The 21,274-nt window shown below is 38.5% G+C and overlaps 1 protein-coding gene across 1 annotated transcript in view; it reads right to left on the bottom strand.

Annotated features, from left to right (window-relative positions):
• Positions 1–2,415: 2,415 nt before the first annotated feature.
• TRPC6 (transient receptor potential cation channel subfamily C member 6) overlaps positions 2,416–21,274 on the bottom strand; it is a 108,668-nt gene continuing 89,809 nt past the window's right edge. Inside the window, exons 8-12 of the mRNA XM_075050047.1 lie at positions 20,890–21,085; positions 19,053–19,256; positions 9,548–9,631; positions 7,585–7,660; positions 2,416–6,095 (exon numbers count right to left, since the gene is read on the bottom strand). Of these exons, the coding sequence (XP_074906148.1) occupies positions 5,944–6,095; positions 7,585–7,660; positions 9,548–9,631; positions 19,053–19,256; positions 20,890–21,085 (712 nt within the window). The 3' untranslated portion in view covers positions 2,416–5,943. The remainder of the gene's footprint in view (positions 6,096–7,584; positions 7,661–9,547; positions 9,632–19,052; positions 19,257–20,889; positions 21,086–21,274) is intronic.

Genomic DNA, 21,274 nt, shown 5'->3' with positions numbered 1-21,274 from the left:
AGGACAGGCTTAGTGAGTGTCGTATCTGGAATATTTAGAACTGCAGTTCTCAGGAACAATCCAATAGCAATGCCTTTTGCTGTGAAGACATTAAACTCATGAAGTCCTGTGTTTTTTCTCTATTGAAATGGATTACACCATTGGAGTTCTGGTATAGTTAATAAAAATCTTTTCTGGAAGCAAGGAAATACTCTCTTTGAGAAAGAATTGAGCTTTTCTCTTTTATAAATTCCTCAAAATACTTATTCGAGCAAGTTTACATCAGTTAGTATCATCCTCCCCTGGCATAAATGAAGAAGTTGAGGAACTGAGTGTTGAACTGGCTTGACAAAGGTCGTGGGAAAGTAAATTTATTTGTAGAAATCCATTTACTAGCTGTGAGTGAGTAGGTTTTGCCTACAATCAAAAGGTTTTTTGACTGGTTGTTCATATTATTTATGCCCTTTTTGACACACCATGCAAACCTACCAGAATATACTCCCTGTTGTTTATAAAGCACAATGAAATATCAAAGTGATATAAAAGTGTTCATACATAAAAGTGCATTAAAAATATTGCTATTAATATTGATAATGATTTATCTGCTGAACTGTACTTTGCATACTATATGATCTGATTTTTTTCAATTACTTTGATTGGAGGTCCATCGAATAAAGGAGCAAAGAGTAAACATCAAGAGCTGAATCACAGAATATTGAAAAGGTTAAAACAAAATTAGATGCTACTAAAATACAGTTGCTTGGACACATAAAGAAAGGACTGAAAGATTGTACCTTGTGATCCCTACTGCACTGTCACATTAAGGATGGTGACAAGAACAGAAAGAGGAACAGGAGACTTGGGTTTTGCAACAATAGAAATGAGAGAACAAGTTAACTATTTGAGCTACTCAAGGTCATATACACCAGGGAAGAGCAGTGTATCATATGGGATTCCCTGGCCTTCTCAGTGCATGGTGTTTAAGGTACACTCCACAGCTTCACCTAACTTCTTTTTTGATGAGCTCCTAAAGTACAAGTGTTTTTCCAAACATAAAATTTTTAATTTATGACTTCTATTTTCCACAGGCCAAATTAAAATTTAAGCAGGAACATAAGCGCTTAGAAATATTATTCACACCAGGCATTTTCTAACGAATTAAAAAAAGTGTTAAATATTTACATGAAAAATGAGCAATTTTCAACACAGGGACAATTTCTACTGTTCTGTAAATGAGTACAGTTGCACATTATGTAGTCTATAATGTATTAATTATAATGTTCAGCTACAGATTTCAAGCTTGAGGGAAATCCCTAAGAGGCAAATGCAAGATTTCATTGGACTAAACTGCGTTTTGGGACACTGCAGTCATGAGAACATGTTCTTAGTAAATTACATGATACGGCTGCTATAGCTGAAGTACTGCCAAGATCTTGATACTTATATTTGTATATTGTAAACTTTGAAGACATAATGCTGAAAATATATGCTCACCACAATGTACTAAAACATGGGATATGAACTTCTCTTTATCATAAAGCTCCTGGTTTATAAACAAGAATTTAATTGCCATGTGCACCATAAGATACAGTTTTTCTCACGTCTGGGGTAGATGCACTTAATGGGTATTTTCATTTATGCCTACCCACAGTTAGACTAATGAAGAAGGAAAAAACGTAATATTGCCGCAGAATAAAGAAGAACCATATTCATCATCCCTGGGGGACAAGCTGGATTCTTCTGGAGGTAGGTTAGATCCTGCCCCTCTCAATGACTGGCCTCATCAGTTCAAGCACGTCCAAGCAGATGAGCATTTGTGATGGTTCACGGCTCTGCAGCGTACTGCAGTGCTCATTTCTGCCAAACTGGGACTTCTCACGCTTCATTATAAACATTGCTAACAGCTACAGTGGCTTCTTTAGAGTAACTGGAGAGAAATGGTCGCTTCTACTATATGACTCACCTGAGATACTTGTCTACCTTAAGATGAAACAAAATCATGCCTTTGACCATTTCTATCCACGGAATACAAAGTCTAGATGAGCTCAGATGCAGAAGTCTTCATGGCAGGCATCTAAAATCAAATGCACCTGTAGATCCCACTTCTAAAACCAGTAGGATTCATTGGCTTGGCCTGGCACTGCTCTAAAATAGGGTGAAATACAGCAGATTTTAACCTGGAATATCTGAATCTATATGTGAAACCCTGTAGCTCTTACTCAGGACCCGTTACTGTAAATCCTGAGTACCTTAAGCTTGCATTGCAGCATTACTCTCTAATATCTGCAGTCCTCCATGTTGTATAAGGCTTCTTCCCAATAGTTAGGCATGATTCGGTTTCATCCAGAATAGTGGGAGAAACCCTTGGGCAAAGCTTTGTTGATTTGGTGATTTTCTTACTGCATTTTCTTCTGCTCAGAATTTCTTAAGCCCTCCTATATTTTTTAGTGAAATATGTTTGCATGAACAGAAAGGAGAATGTCTAATTAAGAAATATTCAGGGAAAAAAATTCTAAAGACAATACTTCTTCATAGTAGGTCTGGTTTAGATGTGGAAGCTGCTGCTACAGAAACTGAATTGCTGAGCTCAAAAAATTAACAAGATTTAAAGAAACAATTAAGTAGGTAGCAAGACTATCTTGTAACCCTAATAATTCACAAAAAAGATCTGGAAACTCTTCCTCATCAAAGCTATGTCAACCTTGTCTTATTAGAAATCAGGAGAACTATGTAGGATGCAAATTATCTGTTACCTACTACAGATGTTCTGAAACATCTAGCATCAGTCACAGTTAGTCACAGCTGACAAAATACTTGACCTTGAGTCTAATCAAGTATGAAAAGACCTTTGTTCCTTCTGCAAAATTTTGTTTGTACTAGGGTTGCTAGTAAATAAAAGTATTTTACCATATTTGTCTTGGTGTTATCTTCTAAGCAAGAGCAGCCAAAGGTTCCCAGCGAAGGACCAATGTGTTCATACAATGCATCACAAAGGCATTTTGAGTCTGGTACATTTAATTTTTCTATCAGAATAATATATTTGGTATTGTGCTCATTTTAAATACAACATTGCTTGTCACACTACATTTGGCAATAGACCTCTTCAAATATATTTAACAAATTGTTCCATGAGTAATAACTACATATAAAATATCTTCATTGAATTAAAAAAATCCATATGTATTTTCTTCATGAAATACAATATATACATTACGATCTTATAGTTTTAAGGTAAGTCAAAATTTGGGCTTAAACAAATTCACAGTGTCCATTTTACCTCTGTAATAAAAATCTTCACTTTAAAAGTGCCTGGATCTTGAACCGTGTTTATATATTTCCTTACTTGGGTTTATGGAGATTGAAGGTTTTACCACCATCTAGCACTAGACCGCAGATCCATATGGCACATTACAGTGACCTAAAATAAAGACTTTTGATTACTGAAAGCGAACTTTGACTGTCCTTGTTACCTCAAGTTCTGACCAACGGATTTTGCGAAGAGCTTGCCAAAGGTGGAAGATCTGCTTTGAGCAGTATGGCCTCCAATGCGGTCATTGGACCTGTAGTAGGCGCTCACCACTTCAGGAAACCAGGCCCAAAAATACTCAAGCGGGAACTCAAAATCAGTGGCCAGTCCTGGCCAAGGGAGATGGGCAGGAACCACCCAGGAGCCGAAAGGCAGTGAAGTTAGCGTCACACTGCCTTCCAGCCCGAGATCACCCCAACTGCCTTCGTTTTCCACACAATGGCTGACACAGAAACCGGAGTGTTTCTGGCAAAGACCAGCCAGTCGGGTCATCTCAGAGTCCGCAGTACGCCCTGTTGATTACCGCAGGAAATACTGCAGGTTATGAGGTAATGCTTTTTTGTGATCAAAGGCAAGTTAGGAAATTGGCTATTCTGTAGCTCATAGTTTTTCAGGCCAGCACACTGTGGTTTTGAATACAAACTGCTCTACTATCTCTGACAGTCTCACTTTCCTTCTCCTCCCTCAAGGGAAGAAGCCTTAAAAGTTTCTAAACCCTGAGTTCATTACGCCTGAGGCCCACAGGACATGGATCGTCCCACAAGCTCTGTTTGTGGATAAATTAATGGGCCAAGCAGAAGGCTGAGCAGTTCCCCCAAACCATGACAAACACCCTTGGGACAGGCCAACCTCCACACCGGCTTCCATTGCTCTCCGGGCAGGACACAGCCCCTTGCCTTCACCTGTCTCCACATGATTTCAAAACACATTCTAATACACTCTTTTTTTTCCCTGAAAGTACACAGTGATTTCACCAATAGTTTTTTAAAAAAGGACTATCAGTAGATTCAGCTAGAAACTAATCTAAACCCATTAAAAAATAACTTCCAGCCTAAAAGTGAGAGGTGGAAACATTCTGATACATTCCACAATAAGTTTCACAAAGCTAATTTAAAAGCAAATAGTGACAAGCCATTTTCAGCCTTGTTTCCTAAACAGACAAGGCTTCTATAGGTGTGTTATATATCTTGATGTTCCTGTTACAATTTTTCACAGCCCTTTCACTAATTTCAACCAATCTTAAAGAGGAGCAGGGATCCCCAATGTAATATATGCTTCTAACAGTCCCAGAATTGGTGATTGTCAGAAGAGTGAAATCCAAATTACTGTATTAACTGAACGAAAAATTAGATGGAATTTAGCCTGTATCTATCTGGAGAGACAGAAACCAGCTGACTGTCCTACAGAGACATATTAGCTACCAGTCACACAACTATCAGCCAGACATAGCACAGGCTACCTCTTCTCCAGTGTAACAGAAGGAGACATAGAAGAACTATTGCAGTGGGCAGGGAGGAAGTGTTGGAGGCTTGTGCTGATGACATGGAGGGAAGATTCTTCACTGAAGGAGTCCTAGGGAATACAGCACAAGAGCTGAGCTTTCTCCAGTGGAAAAAAGGACAAGGGATGTAAATCCACAGAAGATGAGACATCATGAATTTTTGGAACAACATGGTTTTGTTTGCTAAGGATAGATCTGAACAAAATTCAATGATTTAAACAAGTTTAGCTGTGGGGAAACACGGTCTCCAAGGCATGATGTTCCCAGAATTCAGAGAGAGGGTTTGCACCCAACATTTTAGTATCTTCCACCTTAAATAAACATGTTGCCAGCTTTACATTCAAAACCCTACCCTGCAGTTTGCAAGTTTTAGTTCAAGATATAAAAGCTGGAGAACTTGGTAATTCTGGAACAGATTAGAACTTCAAGGATTAATTATTTTGGGTTAAAGAAGTTTTCTTCAGGCCTCAGCAATAGCTTTTCAATAAACTTGGTGAAAAATATTTCTTTCTTAATGCATTAACTCCCATTGGAAACTAGGCATCTTTCAGGATAGTCCAGTGGTGACAGGGCTAAGTAGGGAAAAGTATAATACAGTGCACTGAGTATTCTGATATCTACCTCTTCAAGGAAATGTTCAAATAAATTTAATATCCTGCACATTTTTAAGAAAGGCAGTTAGCTTTTTTTTTTTGCTAGTTGGGAATGCTTGAAAAATTAAATATCTTTTGATATAAATATGTAAAAGCCTGGAATTTTCCTCTTTTGCTTCACTAAAATATATGTAAGAATGTCTACAAAAGGAAATTTGCAAAAATAACCACTTTATGTAGGAAAAGTTTAGATTTATGCTTTTAATCTTTCATGACTGGGCTTATCAAGATTCCACTGGAATTCTAAAAGACACAAATTGAATATTAAAATGATCTCAAATTAACTCTTCTTCAGCAGGTAAAGAATAAATAAGTATGTTTACTCAAGTGGTATCTCCTCCCTACCATAGACCCAGAGGATTTGCCACTGTGGTTTGTCAATAAAGAATTGGAATGATTTAATTTCTGAATATCTTGTAGAAATGTGAGCTAGACTTGAGAAAAACAGAAATATGGCTTTAAGTGAACTGTTAATGTTCTGTTGCATTTCTTAAACATTTAGGTTATCTCTTGCTTTCTTCTTCCTTAGAGTCAATTGACAGTTTTTCCCCAAGTTTCCTTATAAGTTCTGCCAGATCTTCAGAATTTTGAGATTTTTCCTCAAGGAGTTCATACCGGAGACTTGAGATGTCCTGTTTAATTTCCTTCAGTTCACCTGTAACAGACATTAGAAGATGACACTATTAAGAAACAAAGGAAAAAACCCAGCATATCCAAATATCTCATAGTTATTATGGGTTTTCTCTGGATTTCTTTGTTGAAACAGAAAAAGTGGATGTTCTGCTGCCCATTGGTGAATGGTGGCTTAGGGACAGGAATATGAAGATGCAGTTGAGGAATCAAACATATCTGAAGACAAAAGTGTGAGAGATCACATCAGTTCACAAAACTCAAATGATCCATTAGATGGAAGCTGCTGTTCTGCTGTAAGAGAGATCATAGAATCATAGAATCATTTAGGTTGGAAAGGACCTTTAAGATCATTGAGTCCAACCATTAACCTAATACTGCCAAGTCCACCACTAAACCATGTCCCTAAGTGCCACATCTACACGTCTTTTAAATCCCTCCAGGGATGGTGACTCTACCACTTCCCCGGGCAGCCTGTTCCAATGCTTCACAACCCTTTTGGTGAAGAATTTTTTTCTAATATCCAACCTAAACCTCCCCTGGTGCAACTTGAGGCCATTTTCTCTCATCCTATTGCTTGTTACTTGGGAGAAGAGACTGACCCCCACCTCGCTACAACCTCCTTTCAGGTAGTTGTAGAGAGTGATAAGGTCTCCCCTCAGCCTCCTTTTCTCCAGACTAAACAACACCAGTTCCCTCAGCAGCTCCTCATAAGACTTGTGCTCTAGACCCTTCACCAGCTTCATTGCTCTTCTCTGGACACACTCCAGCACCTCAATGTCTTTCTTGTAGTGAGCGGCCCAAAACCAAATACAGTATTTGAGGTGCAGCCTCACCTGTGCCGAGTACAGGGGGACAATCACTTCCCTGCTCCTGCTGGCCACACTATTTCTGATACAGGCCAGGATGCCGTTGGCCTTCTTGGCCACCTGGGCACACTGCCGGCTCATACTCAGCCGGCTGTCGACCAGCACCCCCAGGTCCTTTTCTGTAGATCATGCAGATTGGGGGTGCCTGAGTCCTGGACAGCAACAAGGCCTCTCACTGTCCAAAAAAGAGCGGTCCTTTCCTTTTCCTGCTACACTAAGTGTCTTTCCGGCACCAGAGGGGTGCAAACAGATGAGAACATTACTGTGAAGTGCATTCACTAGTGTCCCATATATGAATCCCCAGTAAGAACACATATCCACACAAGGAAGTATTCATAGAGGAGTGCTCCAAACCAGCTGCTGCACTAAATGCAGTCTCACCACGGGAAATGCATGGGCTTTACTAGAAGTAGCAACACTTTTCACAAGAATTCATCAGATCAGTGATAGTTTCTGATGGGAGAGTAAAGACAGAAAGCCACATCTCTTCCTAAACTTCAATTTCATGGTAATTTTACATCTTGCACTTGTAAACATGTCAAGTGTTTCGGAAACATTTTTTTCAAGTGGCATATGTAACCAGTTTAATTAGTTTGTTTTGATTCTCTGATTAGAGATAAACATACAATTCATCAACATACTCACCTTCATTGACTTCATCACTTTCCTTATCTATCTGAGCTTTCAGTACGTATCTTTTAATGAGACGCTTCATTATTTTCTGCAGAGAAGAAAGAAAAGAAGGAGTTTTATTAGTTGGATTTTCTAGTATTGCTATGACTTTTCAAAATACGAGTTCTGTTACCTTCTGTTGCATTCAGACATTTCAGTGTAGGACTTGCCAGGTTAAAGGAATATAATGTAAAAATCTCTGCTTTCATCTACAGTAGATATTTAAACTTTATGATTCTGCACATATATGTACATGAAAGTTAGAAAACCAAACACATCTTACAAATGTTATCATTCACGAAGCTTAACCTACTACTGGACTCTATGTGATTAATACAGTTGCAGCTTTGGTCTCCATGTAGGTGAAACTATGTAGCCTTTATTGCCACCAGAAGATGATAATGACCCTGATTAGCAGTACTAATTGCTAAACCCTTTTGCCATCAGTTTATTTTAATCTATTTTTATATTATTTTTTATAAGTTATCTTTTCCTAAGGAGAGGCTTAGAGAAGATGGGATCCACAATTCTTAAGAGTCATTTAAGCATCTCAGCTGGGACTCATCTAACCAAATACAGGTATTTTCTAACGTAAATATACATATCTGTGGCAGTCACCTTTAATTCCCTCTATGGATAGAAAAAGCAAGCCTAAGAGCACAGTTCATCTCAGACAACCAAAACTGATCAAATAAATCACAGCATTAGAATGACTACCCTCTCTGCTAATAATAAGGGGAACCTAGGCCAGGAAATTTAGATGTCAATTTTACCTTTCCAGGAAAAATGAATTCCGCCCCTGATTCTCCCATTAGTTTAAATTACTTGAATAAAAACAACATATCTAATTACCTTTGAGGATCTATCTTTCTATCTCTGGGTTTAATATTTTCATATGGTGTAACCCATGACAACACAATACTTTTTGTTTTTCACTATGAGATATAAAATATAGATAGGTTTATGCGTCTGCTTTTATCTCCACAGTAATAGACCTGACCAGAGGTGGTTGTGAGGTGAATTGTCCCAGATTAGTGGTTCCAGACCATCACTACAGTCATGCTTGCAAGGTCAGCAGCTGTACTGTTTATTCTAATAATCTGAGAATGTTTCAAATACAAAGCCACATATCCTCATGTTTATGGGATGAATTTGTAATCCTAATATCTGTCACTGCATCATAATGAAATTGGCTGTGAAAAAGGGAGATTTTAGAATAGACTTCTGCAGACACTGTATAATGCAAGAATGGAACAGAGCTAGCCTGCCCAAGGGGCAAACTTTTTTCTGTTTTATGGTTAAAAAAGGTATACTTGTTTTCTCTACCATTTTGCATTCAGATGTTCTTGTTCCATTGCCCAGGCAGCTCTTGCTTCTTCCTTTCCACCTGCTTTGTAGTCTTACAGGAAGAAAAGGAGCAGCCTCTGGACCAGAATAGCTGAGAATTATGTGGATTGTGCTGGGTCTTTTTATACTTAACTGCACAAAGGCTCATTGCAGTTGTTTAGAAGGCAAAGAATAAACAGACTGTATTGATAGCATAAAGGCTGAAAGATATTTGCAGTGCTTAAGGTATTAGTATATGGAGGTGTGGCACAATAAGCTGAGCTGCTTCAGTAGATGGAACAGGAAGATTTGGGGTTTCTTTTTGGTTTTCTTAATTCACACTGTGCAGTTGAGGACTCAACCTGTCTCTAAAACTAAAAGCATTTTTCAAGCGCTTTACAATATTGTACTATAAGGGTAGCATGAGAGAAAAACACCCTCAGATTGTACTGCAAATACCTAAATCATTGCATTTATGTCTGATATATACAAAGTCTGTGGATTTATTCTTGATTCATGCTGTTTAACATAAATTCAAAACTGTCCTCATGTTGTCAGTCTGCTTGTTCTACTACTTCTTGATTTTGTTTAAAAATTAACTGTTTTTTACCTGGTATTGCCTTGGAGGATTGTTTAAACTGTTTAAGTGGATTTCATCTGAGCTTCTTATACTTGATTGCTTCCTTTGACCAAGCTGAAATGGAAACATTATTTATAGTACAAAATAAATAGAAGAACAATATGGTTAAATTACCTCATGCATATATCGTATGACAGAACATTAACTGTTAAGCTCAATTTGCTCTGTGGTAACTTGAGTTACTGTCGTAAAGTCTTCTTTATGTGCAGAATTTCATCACAAGAGTTGAAACAAACCTTTCCAGACTGTGACGTCGGAAGGTGAGAACTGGGAGGTTTTCTCCCTTTACTCTGCCTCTCACCTGCTCCTAACATGCCCAAGGGACCAGAGCTGAGCAGCCGCCTCCCCGCAGGCTTTCCCCTCCTCCTCAGGTACACAGGAGGGGGATCTGCGTCAGGAGGAAGGCAGCACTGGTGCGGCACAGCTTGGTAGGCAAGGGATGAGCGAAAGTCAGGGCAGGGTGTGGGAGAAGCCAAGGAAGAAGGAGAGGTGGCAGCATTACCCCTTTCCTTCTGTTCATAGCGCTTGCCCATAACTAATGTGACCTCCACTACCACTAAACACACGAGCAGTTTGCTTCTCCCCTCACTTGCACTAATGGCTGAATGTAATCTGTTACACAGTTTATGGCATGGACCACAAAATTATCAGCTGACATTTCTGACTAGCATCTTCTTTACTACACATGCTGAAAGGAAAGGGCATCACTCCCTGATGAAACACGGACGATGCAATTTGCAGGTTTCATTACCGATTTACATCTTTGACAAAGACTAAAGCATCACAAAATGGTGAACTGAGACTAAAGCTGAATGACTAGGCTGCAGTAAGAATGAATAGCAACTGTCAAAATGAAATGAATGATATTACTTTAGATTGATAATGGGGCCAGTTCAATGAGTAGTACTGCAAGAAATAAAAAAAAAAGTGATATATAAATCATGATTGATCTGGATGAGGAATAAGTGGGACTGTCACTAAAAAGTCAGTTCTCTAATTATACATGGTGCAATACAATTTTTACTGTTTTAAAGCACAGGGCTATCATTGCAGTGTCTCAGATCCTGTGGGATCACACTGTACTTCCAGTAGAGGTTCTCCATGTTGGCTATCTCTGTGTCTTAATGCATCAAGTACCTACAGATAAGCAAACTGGGACACTCTGAGGACTGGTAAGTAATATGTCGGATACGTTGGGATACAGCATGATGGGGAAGAAGGCAGGGGAGGGTTAGATGCTTATGCAGCTGTACAGGCATGTCACACATCAAGGGAGCCCGCAACACAACGCCTGACGTTAATGAAGGCCAAAGCCTTCGTATAGCCATTTCTCCTGCAACCGAAATCACTATAAACCTCTTGAGGTATAATGGGAAATTCCCATGGCTGAACTTTGATAATAAATGGAAGTAGGAATATGGAATTTGTGATAAATATTCACCAGATGTCAATTAGAAAATGATAAAAACATCTCAGCAGAGAGCTTTATTGGGGCTTCGTTCTAACATACATGTACTAACACAAAGACTAAAATAAAAAACTTGGGAATTGTATAGGTATAAAAAGGCTGAATGAGGCATCAGATTCAGTAGTTTAACCACCAATGAAGTCATCAATTAAAATTCTCAATTCTCCCAGCTGCTGCAGAGCTTGTTCCTTAAAAGCCTTCTAGTTTTCTTGCATTCCATATAACTTTATATTCACTTTAACAGTAAAGCAAATAAGTCTTCATGAATCTGCAAACAGGGAATAATTTCAATATTTTTAGATTTTGTTTAGCTTTTCATAGAATCATAGAATGGTTTGTGTTGGAAGGGACTTTAAAGATCATGTAGTCCAACGCCCCCTACCACAGGCAGGGACATCTTTCACTAGATCAGGTTTGTAATTTGATATTTTTTCCTGAAGAAAAGATTACACTTATTGGTAAAAAATATTAATTTGCAATTAGTATATAGTTTACACTTAATTTGGAATTTCTTTTTGTTTTTTAGAAAGATTTACAATATCTATATACACATACTTTTAAAAACATTATATATCTATTGACAATATGTTTATTTAACTACGCAAAAATAATGATAGAAGATATAAAGTAATATATAAATATATATATAAATAATTAACATTTATCTCTAACATAGTAACCTTAATTTGGATGGAAATTTAATTAAAGATGTATAAAAAGGGCAAATTATTGTTGCTTTTTCTTGCTACCTTAAATGTTTTGAATATATATTAGAAAACATAAGTTTATCTAAACATTTTAACTTAAACTATGTACCTGATTTATAATAAAAAATAGTGCCTAGTGAGTTTACATGAATGTGTAATCACTATGTCTTTCAGGATTTTAGAACTAATAATACTCTCTTGGGCCTTACCTTTATTACTAGATTAAAAGAGAAAAACAATCTTCCTGCTTTTTCAGCTCCTGGTTTCCTAATGCACAATTTTTGGAAATAATGTAGTAGAATAAGAGGAAGAGTATACTTCCTCTGCAGTGGCAGAGGAAAGTCGCCCTGGCCAAGCTGCTCTAGTGGTGAGCTTGAGCTCCAGCTGCGTGGTTGGTGTCCTAGCCCTTCTGGATCTCTGACTTCTTCTGCAGCTGATACCATTCATGATCCTGTTACTTACCAGTTTACATATAATCTACAAATGCATTTAATTTTATTATCTATTTTTTCATATTTATTATGTATTTTATTATATATTTTAAATGTAATCTGTCATGCCAATTAGTTTCAAATTTATGTTACATTGGTTCACTTCAAAAGTTAATGCTTAACTAAAACTTGATTTTCACTTGAAATAGCAAAATCGGTAATACATGGTGAAATAAGTGAGATGCTGCAAACTTGTAAAACCAGACACACCGTAACATCTTTACCTTAATTGTGACCCTTCAGCACTCTGCATTTTTTGAACACTACAATGTACTTTTAATTAGTTACTGACTACACCTTGAAAGTTGGCAGGTAAATCAGAAGTGTTTAACTTCATTAAACCTGGCTACGTGTGTTGTGGTTTAACCCCAGCCAGCAACTAAGCACCACACAGCCGCTCACTCACTCCCCCCCACCCAGAAAGGGTCGGGGAGAAAATTGGGAAAAGAAGTAAAACTCGTGGGTTGAGATAAGAACAGTTTAATGGAACAGAAAAGAAGAAACTAATAATGATAATACTAATAAAGTGACAGCAATATTGATAAAAGGATTGGAATATACAAATTATGCACAATGCAATTGCTCACCACCCACCAATCGACACCAAGTTAGTTCCCTGAGCGGCGATCCTCCCCGCCCCCATTCCCCCCAGTTTACATACTGGGCATGACGTCACATGGTATGGAATACCCCGTTGGCCAGTTTGGGTCAGCTGTCCTGGCTGTGTCCCCTTCCAGCTGCTTGTGCCCCTCCAGCTTTCTCGCTGGCTGGGCATGAGAAGCTGAAAAATCCTTGACTTTAGACTAAACGTTACTTAGCAACAACTGAAAACATCAGTATTATCAACATTCTTCTCTTACCTAACTCAAAAACATAGCACTGTACCAGCTACTAGGAAGACAATTAACTCTATCCCAGCTGAAACCAGGACAATGTGTACCAGTAACAGGGCAGAACATCTACTGTACGTTGCTGAATGACCACTTGGTGGCAGAGATTGCCAAGATTTCATTATAACTTCATTTTTACACAAATTTTTAAACCCTTTTTAAGCTTCACACCTACAGGTTTTTCCTCTCCCCAAAATTACTACTAAAGTCAGCCTGTCACATTAATGACTGAACTAGAATTCATATTTTTAAGTTAATATCTATTGAACATCCACATATGAGTAACTGAAGAGGAAAAAAAATGTAATTTAAATAAAACAGTGATAAAAACCCTATCAAAAATAACTCTCCTACAGGAGTGTTGTGTGAAAGAAAAGATGCAGCATACATGGATCATTGCTCTTAGAAAACACCTCCTTTAAACTTGCTTCTCATTTCATTGTTCTCTAGTATTACTTAAAATTCAATGCAATCAGAATAGTAATGTAACTACTGCAGTTGTTTTGTGTAGCACTTTGTTAATGTCTTAAATCCCAGTTTTCAGAAGCAGCTGACAACCTGGAGCACCAGTAAATTGTACGTGCTTGGACCAGAAAAGAGGTTCCCAGAAAATGACTCAGTTTGCACTCTTATAACAAGAGGGCACTTATGAAAATTTCAGAAACACTGTTTTATAGTAGAAGTTAACATATTTTTTATTGTTTGAGTGAGGGTTTAAAACTATTTCAATAACTAGTTGTTCCTTATTTCTATTCTGAAGGGCCATGTTTTAAGAAAAAGGCTTAAATACATCATCTGTCACTATTGGGTTTTAGCTCAGGAAGATGAACAAGTTCTGTAACTCTTAAACCATAAACTTTCTCATTTACAAGGCAATTTTTCAATTTAGAATAAAACTCAAAGCAGGTTTCTTTAAAACTATCCTTTTTCTTCATTTATTTCTCCCCTTTTTTGGTTTGAGTTTCTTGATTATTTGATGTTTAAAACAACAATTCTAGCCTGAAACAGAAGAAATCTGAAAGTTTTAATCAACAGCCTGAAAGAAAACATCTTCACAGCCTTTATTGTTATATGTAGATACATCTCAAGAAATCAGTTTCTGGTGTGCTACACTTTGAACACAGCTTTGTAAATCACTTGCCGTTTAGCACTGATGGCACCTGGCTTCGTTTTCTGCCAACCGTAATCAGGGCAGAGCTGTCTCTAGGGGCAGAATTTCCCCCTTCCCATCCTAATTCTTGTCTTTACACTCACCCGGGCGCTGCTGCCACTTTCGCACCGAGAGGACGCAGGCTTTGCAGGAGAAAGACCCCCAGGCTGGGTCTGAATCAGTAAACACAAGCGTGTGTCAACATTTCTGGTACTGCAATGCAGTGTCTTCCATCAGTAAACTTTTAGTGTCCTCCCAAGTAGGACTTGCACCAGAGCAACTGTGTCTCTCCCTAGGCACAGTTTGGCAACTGGAATGGTCTGGGGACAATACCTTGCAGCAACCCTGCTTTGGGAGGAAAACTACTTGAATAGGGGCAAGCCATTCCTGAATTGGCCTCAGTGCCCAGATAAGCTCCCTGTCGCATTTAATTTACTAGCACAGCCACAGCCACTGAGTCTTGGGTCCGGTCTTGCCAAATCTTATCTTTGCACAGCTCATTGCCTTTATAGTAGCTCCTTGCACAAGTAGCTCCTTACTCAGCTGTCACAGCAGCACCAACCTGTGCAGCACAGGATGAGTCCAAAGTCAAAACCCAAAAAGCCTGAGGATGCCATTGAGAAGATGCCATAAAACAGCCTCAACAACAGTGAGTCATCAACAGTGGGTCAAAATGTGACACAAAAACATTTTAGTTACATTTTAGAAGTGCGAAGGATCTGACAGATTCAGATGAAGTCAGCTCCACAGTATGTGGTGGTCCAAAAGTTAAGTAAAAATGTAATCATTTGGCAGTATCAGTCACCCTGCTGGAAAAGCTGAGGTATGAATAAATGTGACTCAGCTGCTTTATATTTTTCAATGTAAAAGTTTTTTTTTTAAATTTGATTTGCACTTTTATAGCTGCTTTGGCTGGGGAGTAAGCACATTTCATTGAGCATTAGTTATACTACAATCTGCAGTGAGTGGAAAGCATTAATATTTCAAGACTAAAAATTAATTCAGGGTTAGGAAAAAATCTGATGATCGATGGTTGCATCTTTACAGCTCTCTTTCAGAGGGACTGCTGTAAAAGCAGACACAACTGTCACTGCTTTATCTAGAATTGGTAATTATTACACTTTGCACCTTTCCAGCCATCTGAATTGCTAGATTTGAATATAATTTTGCAAAGGAATGATAAAAATCTAGCTTCTTTCCTTAGGGTGTAAGAATGGGATTTTTAAGAGTACCTGTTTTATGGGAACATAAATTTCACTTTAAAAAGTCATTAAAAATAAGCTTCTTACTCACATGCTTTTCAAAGCCACAAATTAAGTGAATTAGAAAAAAAACCTTTTGATTTGTTGTTTCTCACCATCACTCAATTTGAAGTTTATATGCATCTCCTTAAAGTCATGTTTTTTCAGTGATGACTTTATCACTTATGGAAGTTGTGAAATCGATTTGCATCAAGCAGCTTGACAAAAAGTTTTGCAAATGCCAGAGTCATTAAAAACTTGAGCAAATGCAGTATCACCTCTGTTGGGTCTTAAATACATTAGGATTAGATTTCCCAAATAAAATGAAGTGAGATCTGTGAAATGCTAGAAAAATTACCAGTAGCACACACGAGACATCTAAAATTAATAACAATGTTGACTTTGGTGATAGTGTTTGTAATATCTGTGTTTGTTTAGTTAGACTACTATGAACTTAACCAGAGGCAGAGGCTTGTCAGAGGCACAGTATCTTTCCCTATAGCTCCATTTTTTCCTTCTAGGATTGTAACCAGTTTCTTTTCTCTTTTACTCTTCAACTGATAACTGTGATGGAAAAAGCGCTTCTCACATTGGTGACAGAGAGCTGACAGATGCATGTAAATACTTTACTGGCATCCAGACTAATGACTCTTGACTACAGACTCAAGAACTCCTAACCTTGAGCAGGCCTCTGCTCGGACTACTGCCTGTTTTAACAAAGATGCTGACACATTTGTTTCTGCCACCATGACAAACCTGTAATTTCTTCTTTTGTGTGAATGTTACCATATGCTCACCTTTCTATTCACTATGTCTGACCAGTTGTCTTGCAAAGCTCTTCTTCCCTAATGTGTTACAATACTTCTAGTCTTTACACTTCCAATACCACCTAATACTATATGCTATGCTCCATGTTCTCCTAAAGCAATTAATTTGATTTATACCAAGACACTGCAGGAAAAACAGACTGACTACAAACTCCTTAAATAAGACCTTGAGATACAGGAATGAATCAACTCAAGTGCTTTTCACTGCACTTGTGTAAATAAAACAGATAACAGAATACTTTACAATAAAAGCAGGCTGCATTCTTAGTGGAAGCAGAGAGAGGTGGCCTGGTTTCATCTGGGATAGAGTTAATTGTCTTCCTTGTAGCTGGTAGGTATAGTGTTATGTTTTGGGTTCAGTATGAGAAGAATGTCGATAACACACTGATGTTTTCAGTTGTTGCTAAGTAGTGTTTAGACTTAAGTCAAGGATTTTTCAGCTTCTAATGCCCAGCCAGCAAGAAGGCTGGAGGGGCATAAGAAGCTGGGAGGGGACACAGCCAGGACAGCTGACCCAAACTGGCCAAAGGGATATTCCATACCATGTGATGTCATGTCTAGTATATAAACTGGGGGAAGTGGGGCGGGGAAGTTATTTTTTCCAGAGTGCTGCTCTGGAAATAACTGGGCGTCAGTCGGTGAGTGGTGAACAATTGCACTGTGCATCACTTGTATATTCCAAATCTTTTATTACTATTATTGTCATTATTATCATTATTAGTTTCTTCCCTTCTGCTTTATTAAACTGTTCTTATCTCAACCCACAAGTTTTACTTTTTTTTTCTGATTCTCTCCCCACTGGGTGGGGGGGAAGTGAGCAAGCAGCTGTGTGATGTAGTTGCTGGCTGGGGTTAAACCATGACAACAGGTTACAAAGGGAGAATCTGCCCAGGCATGTGAGGGTGATGTTAGAAAAGCCAAAGCTCACCTTAAGTTGACATTTGCAAGGGCAGGAAGAAGAGCTACTCCTGCTACAATAGCAGTATAAGGCTGAACAAAGAAAATGTGGGCCTGTTGCTCAGTGGGGCAGGGGATTTAATGACACCAGACTCAGGTAATGCTGAGGGACTTGATGCCTTCTTTGTCTCAGGCTTCGCCAACAGTCTCTCAGGCCTCTGTGCTTAGTGAAGGGATTTGAGGAGAAGGAGAACGACCAGCTGTGGAGGGTCAAGTCAAGGGTTACTTGAAAGAATTTGACCCAGGCAAGTCCATTGGAGCCAATGGGATGCATCCATGGGCGCTGAGAGAGCCGATGAAGTCCCTGCAAATATGCTATCATCTTTGAAAGATCATGGAGATCGGGAGAGGTCCCCAAAGGCTGGAGAAAGACAAATGTCAAACCCATCTTCAAAAAAGGTAAAAATGATGATCTGGGCAACCACAGGCCACTCAACTTCCCTTCAGTAACTGGCAAAATAATGGATTGAGTCCTCTTGGAGCACATTTGTGGGCACATGGAAGAGAAGACTGTGACTGGGAAAAGTAAGTGTGGATTTATGAAAAGTAAAACCTGTCTGACCATCTGGACAGTTTTCTGAGATAAAATGATTGGATTTGCAGATGAGGGGAGAACTGGAGATGTCCTCTACCTTGACTTTAGCAAGGGTTTTAACACTGTATCCTAGAATATTCTTGTATCCACATTAGGATGTTACTGTCTGGATGGGTGGACAACTAGATGGGCAAAATCCTGGCTGGATGGTTGTGCTTAGAAGATAGTATAGGGGTCTTGTCCTGGGACTTGCCCTTTTAAACATCTTTGATAAAGACCAGGTGTCAGAGGATGTGTTGAGGCACAATCCTGTCAGACAAAGCCAAATCTGGTGAGGGCAGCTGATACGCTTGAGGGCAGGGATGCCATCCAGGAGGATAGGGCTGACAGGAACCCTGTGAATTTAAATACGGACAAATGGGAAGGAATAACTCTTTCGACAACACAGTCTGGGGACTGGCTGGCTGGGGAGCAGCTCTGCAGAAAAGGACTTGGCAGAAAATGAAAAGGACGTTAAAAATCTGCAGCAAGTTCAGCAGAGGATCACCAAGATGTTTGGGGCTGGAGCACTTGCCCTGTGAAGAGACACAGGGAATATGGGCTTGTTCAGCCTGAAGCAGAGGTGGCTTCAGGCATACCTAACAGCAGCCCCCAGTGCATACAGGGAGGTCATTGAGGAGATGGAGCTGGGCTCTTCACAGTGCTGCAGGACAGGAGGATGAGAGACAATGGACAAATTCAAACAAGAGGCAGAAGAAGCAACTTTTTCCCCATGATGGACAGGCGAGTGGTGGCATATGCTGCCCAGAGAGGCTGTATAGTCTTCATGCTTGGAGGTTTTCAAGACCTGACTGGATGAAGCCCTGAGCAACCTGGCCTGACCTCAGAGTTGACCCTGCTGTGAGCAGGAGGTTTGACCAGAGACCTCCTGAAGTCCCTCCCGGCCTGAATTATTCTCTGATTCTGTGACAAGAAGCAGGAAGAACTGTAAATTTACAATGGTATTTTTTGACTTAACTGATTACAGATGTAGACCAATATTTATATTAAAAAAATAAGTAAGAATTTCAGCCTGTACATAGTGACTGACTTCAGTATGGACTAAGTATGTTGGGAAATTCTGGAGAAAAACAGGCCAACAACAAAAATTAAGTTAAAATTGTTTTTATCTTTTAAAATTAGCAGTCAGTATACACATTATAAAATTACCTTGTTCATCTCTGCATCTTCCTGAAAGCTTTTCTTTTGGCACAGAAATGGTTTAGAAATACATTTTTTGATTCTGAGTAGGAGATACAACAAAGATTTGGGGCTTGGCACTAAGTTGAAGGGTACTGGAAGAGTTCTCCCTTCTTCAAAGTATGAAAACCAAAGTTTAGCCCTTGCAAATTTCCATTCTACATCAGCATCATCCTGTAAAACAGAAACACGTCTGTTAATACACTGTTAATACCACCTTGACTATTAAAGATGCTCTAGCTAAACTTTATGTCTGTTTTGAATGTAATTGGCGGAAGTTAATTTCAAACACATCAAGAACTTGTTTATAATTTGTGAAAACCAAATTTCAATGAATGGAACTGTTCTTATTAATCCATTTAAAATAATGCAATTACAGAAGAACAAAGTGGATTTGATTTAAACACTGGTTACTCCAGACTGAGTGCTAATAGTCTCCAATACTGCATCACAAAGACAGTCCTCTGTTTGGTGCTCTTTGTAAACACACTGATAAGAAAAAAAGCTCTGACTTAAAAGCACACAATACAATGCCCAAGTTAAAGCTTCATGGCAACACTCAAATTCATCTGCTAGGGCTTGACTGAGTAGCTGCTTGCTTGGAACACTGTCATGCTCAGTAAATAAAATGGAAAAATCCTATGTTAATATATATAAAAAAAGTAAATCTCTCAATGAGACTGACAGCTTTGATTTCTTATCTTATTGGTCTCTTCTGTAGCAATTAGTCTATTATCTTTTTTGTGAAGAAGACATAGTATCAGAATTTTAAATTAAAATTATTACTTTAAACATGAAGTTAAAAAAAGATGAGGTGATTCTTGCCTAATTGCTTCCACTCACTGGAATATATGATTAAATCAGGTATGCTGTCATCACCATGGTTTCTGTTTAGCATTTACAGTAGCCAAAACACTCACTTTATTCCTCCCTGTAAAGTTCAAGAAGGTTTTCTGCAGAGAGGACTGAATATTGCTGTAGCTGTTTTTAGAAGCTGTTTGTATCCAGTCACCATATTTTTGGATAATAGCCTGGTTTTTATTGCTCTGAACTTGATAGTTTGTTCTGTGGCCTCCTGAGTCAGAAGAATCTGAACCTCCCTAAAGAACGTGTGTTGCTGTTGCTCACACTGGACAACACCAAAGCCCCAAACCAGAACCTGGAACCAGAGCGGTGTCAAACCTGAGTCTGCTGCTCTGTGGCAAGGGCATCACCTGGGAAAGGCTGAGATGGCCTAGCTCCTGGAGATCTGCTTCCTTTTTTTCTAAACAATGATAATGATTTAGCCCTTTGTTTTCCATGGCATGCAAAAGTTCATGCTGATTTTCAGTAGCCCTGCTGAATACTTTGTCAAGTAAAGTTTTGTTCACTGCAGAGGACTAGAGCAACAGTTGTTTAAATAAAAGAAGAAAACAGCATGCCATAGACTTGTTTGCAAGGTCAAGGCATAGGAATGAGTACATCCTTGCAGCAAGAGGGACACTACTCAAATAATAACTACAAAAGAGGCAAATGAAAGATTCACAAAGTCACACAATGTAGCCCATCCTCTTCAGGAACACAACACAGTTCAACACCAGTTTCTTAGTCCAGTCTAGTTCTTACTATTGCAAGCACATGCAGCTGGGTAATTTCCAGGTATTTTATAATAAAAATGTACAGTGAAATTAGTATTTTCTCCTAATATATTCCAAAAGCCTATGTGTTATTTTTCTTAAATAAGAGGTTACCAAGGAAATTTTCCAGGAGATTTAGACAATTAGCTATAACAGTAAATGTCATATTTCACCATAAATGGAATTTTTACCTCAATTTCCTGGAATGAACTGTTGATCATTGCGATAAGCATGTTCAGTAAGACAATGACCATGGTAACATTATAGACTCCATAAAGGACATAACCAATATTTTCAATAAATTTGTGTTTATAGTTGATGACAACTGATTTAACTTCTGAAAGTCCAAATATAGCCCAGAACAGTGTCTTGAAACTTTCTTCAACACTAAAAGAAGAAATTGAACACAATGCACATGTTACTGAAGAAAAGCTTTAAAATCATATTGTATAAATTGCCAGTTACCATTTTTATACAGTGTACAAATTTTTCCATTATCATAATGTAGAACTCTACCATAGTGATATTATGCAGAACAAGTAGGCTATCTAATTTCATAGGTACAGGTTGTTTCAT

The sequence above is a fragment of the Buteo buteo genome, chromosome 18 (assembly GCF_964188355.1).
Source record: "Buteo buteo chromosome 18, bButBut1.hap1.1, whole genome shotgun sequence".
Taxonomy (NCBI): domain Eukaryota; kingdom Metazoa; phylum Chordata; class Aves; order Accipitriformes; family Accipitridae; genus Buteo; species Buteo buteo.
This window is presented reverse-complemented; position numbering and strand designations above follow the sequence as displayed.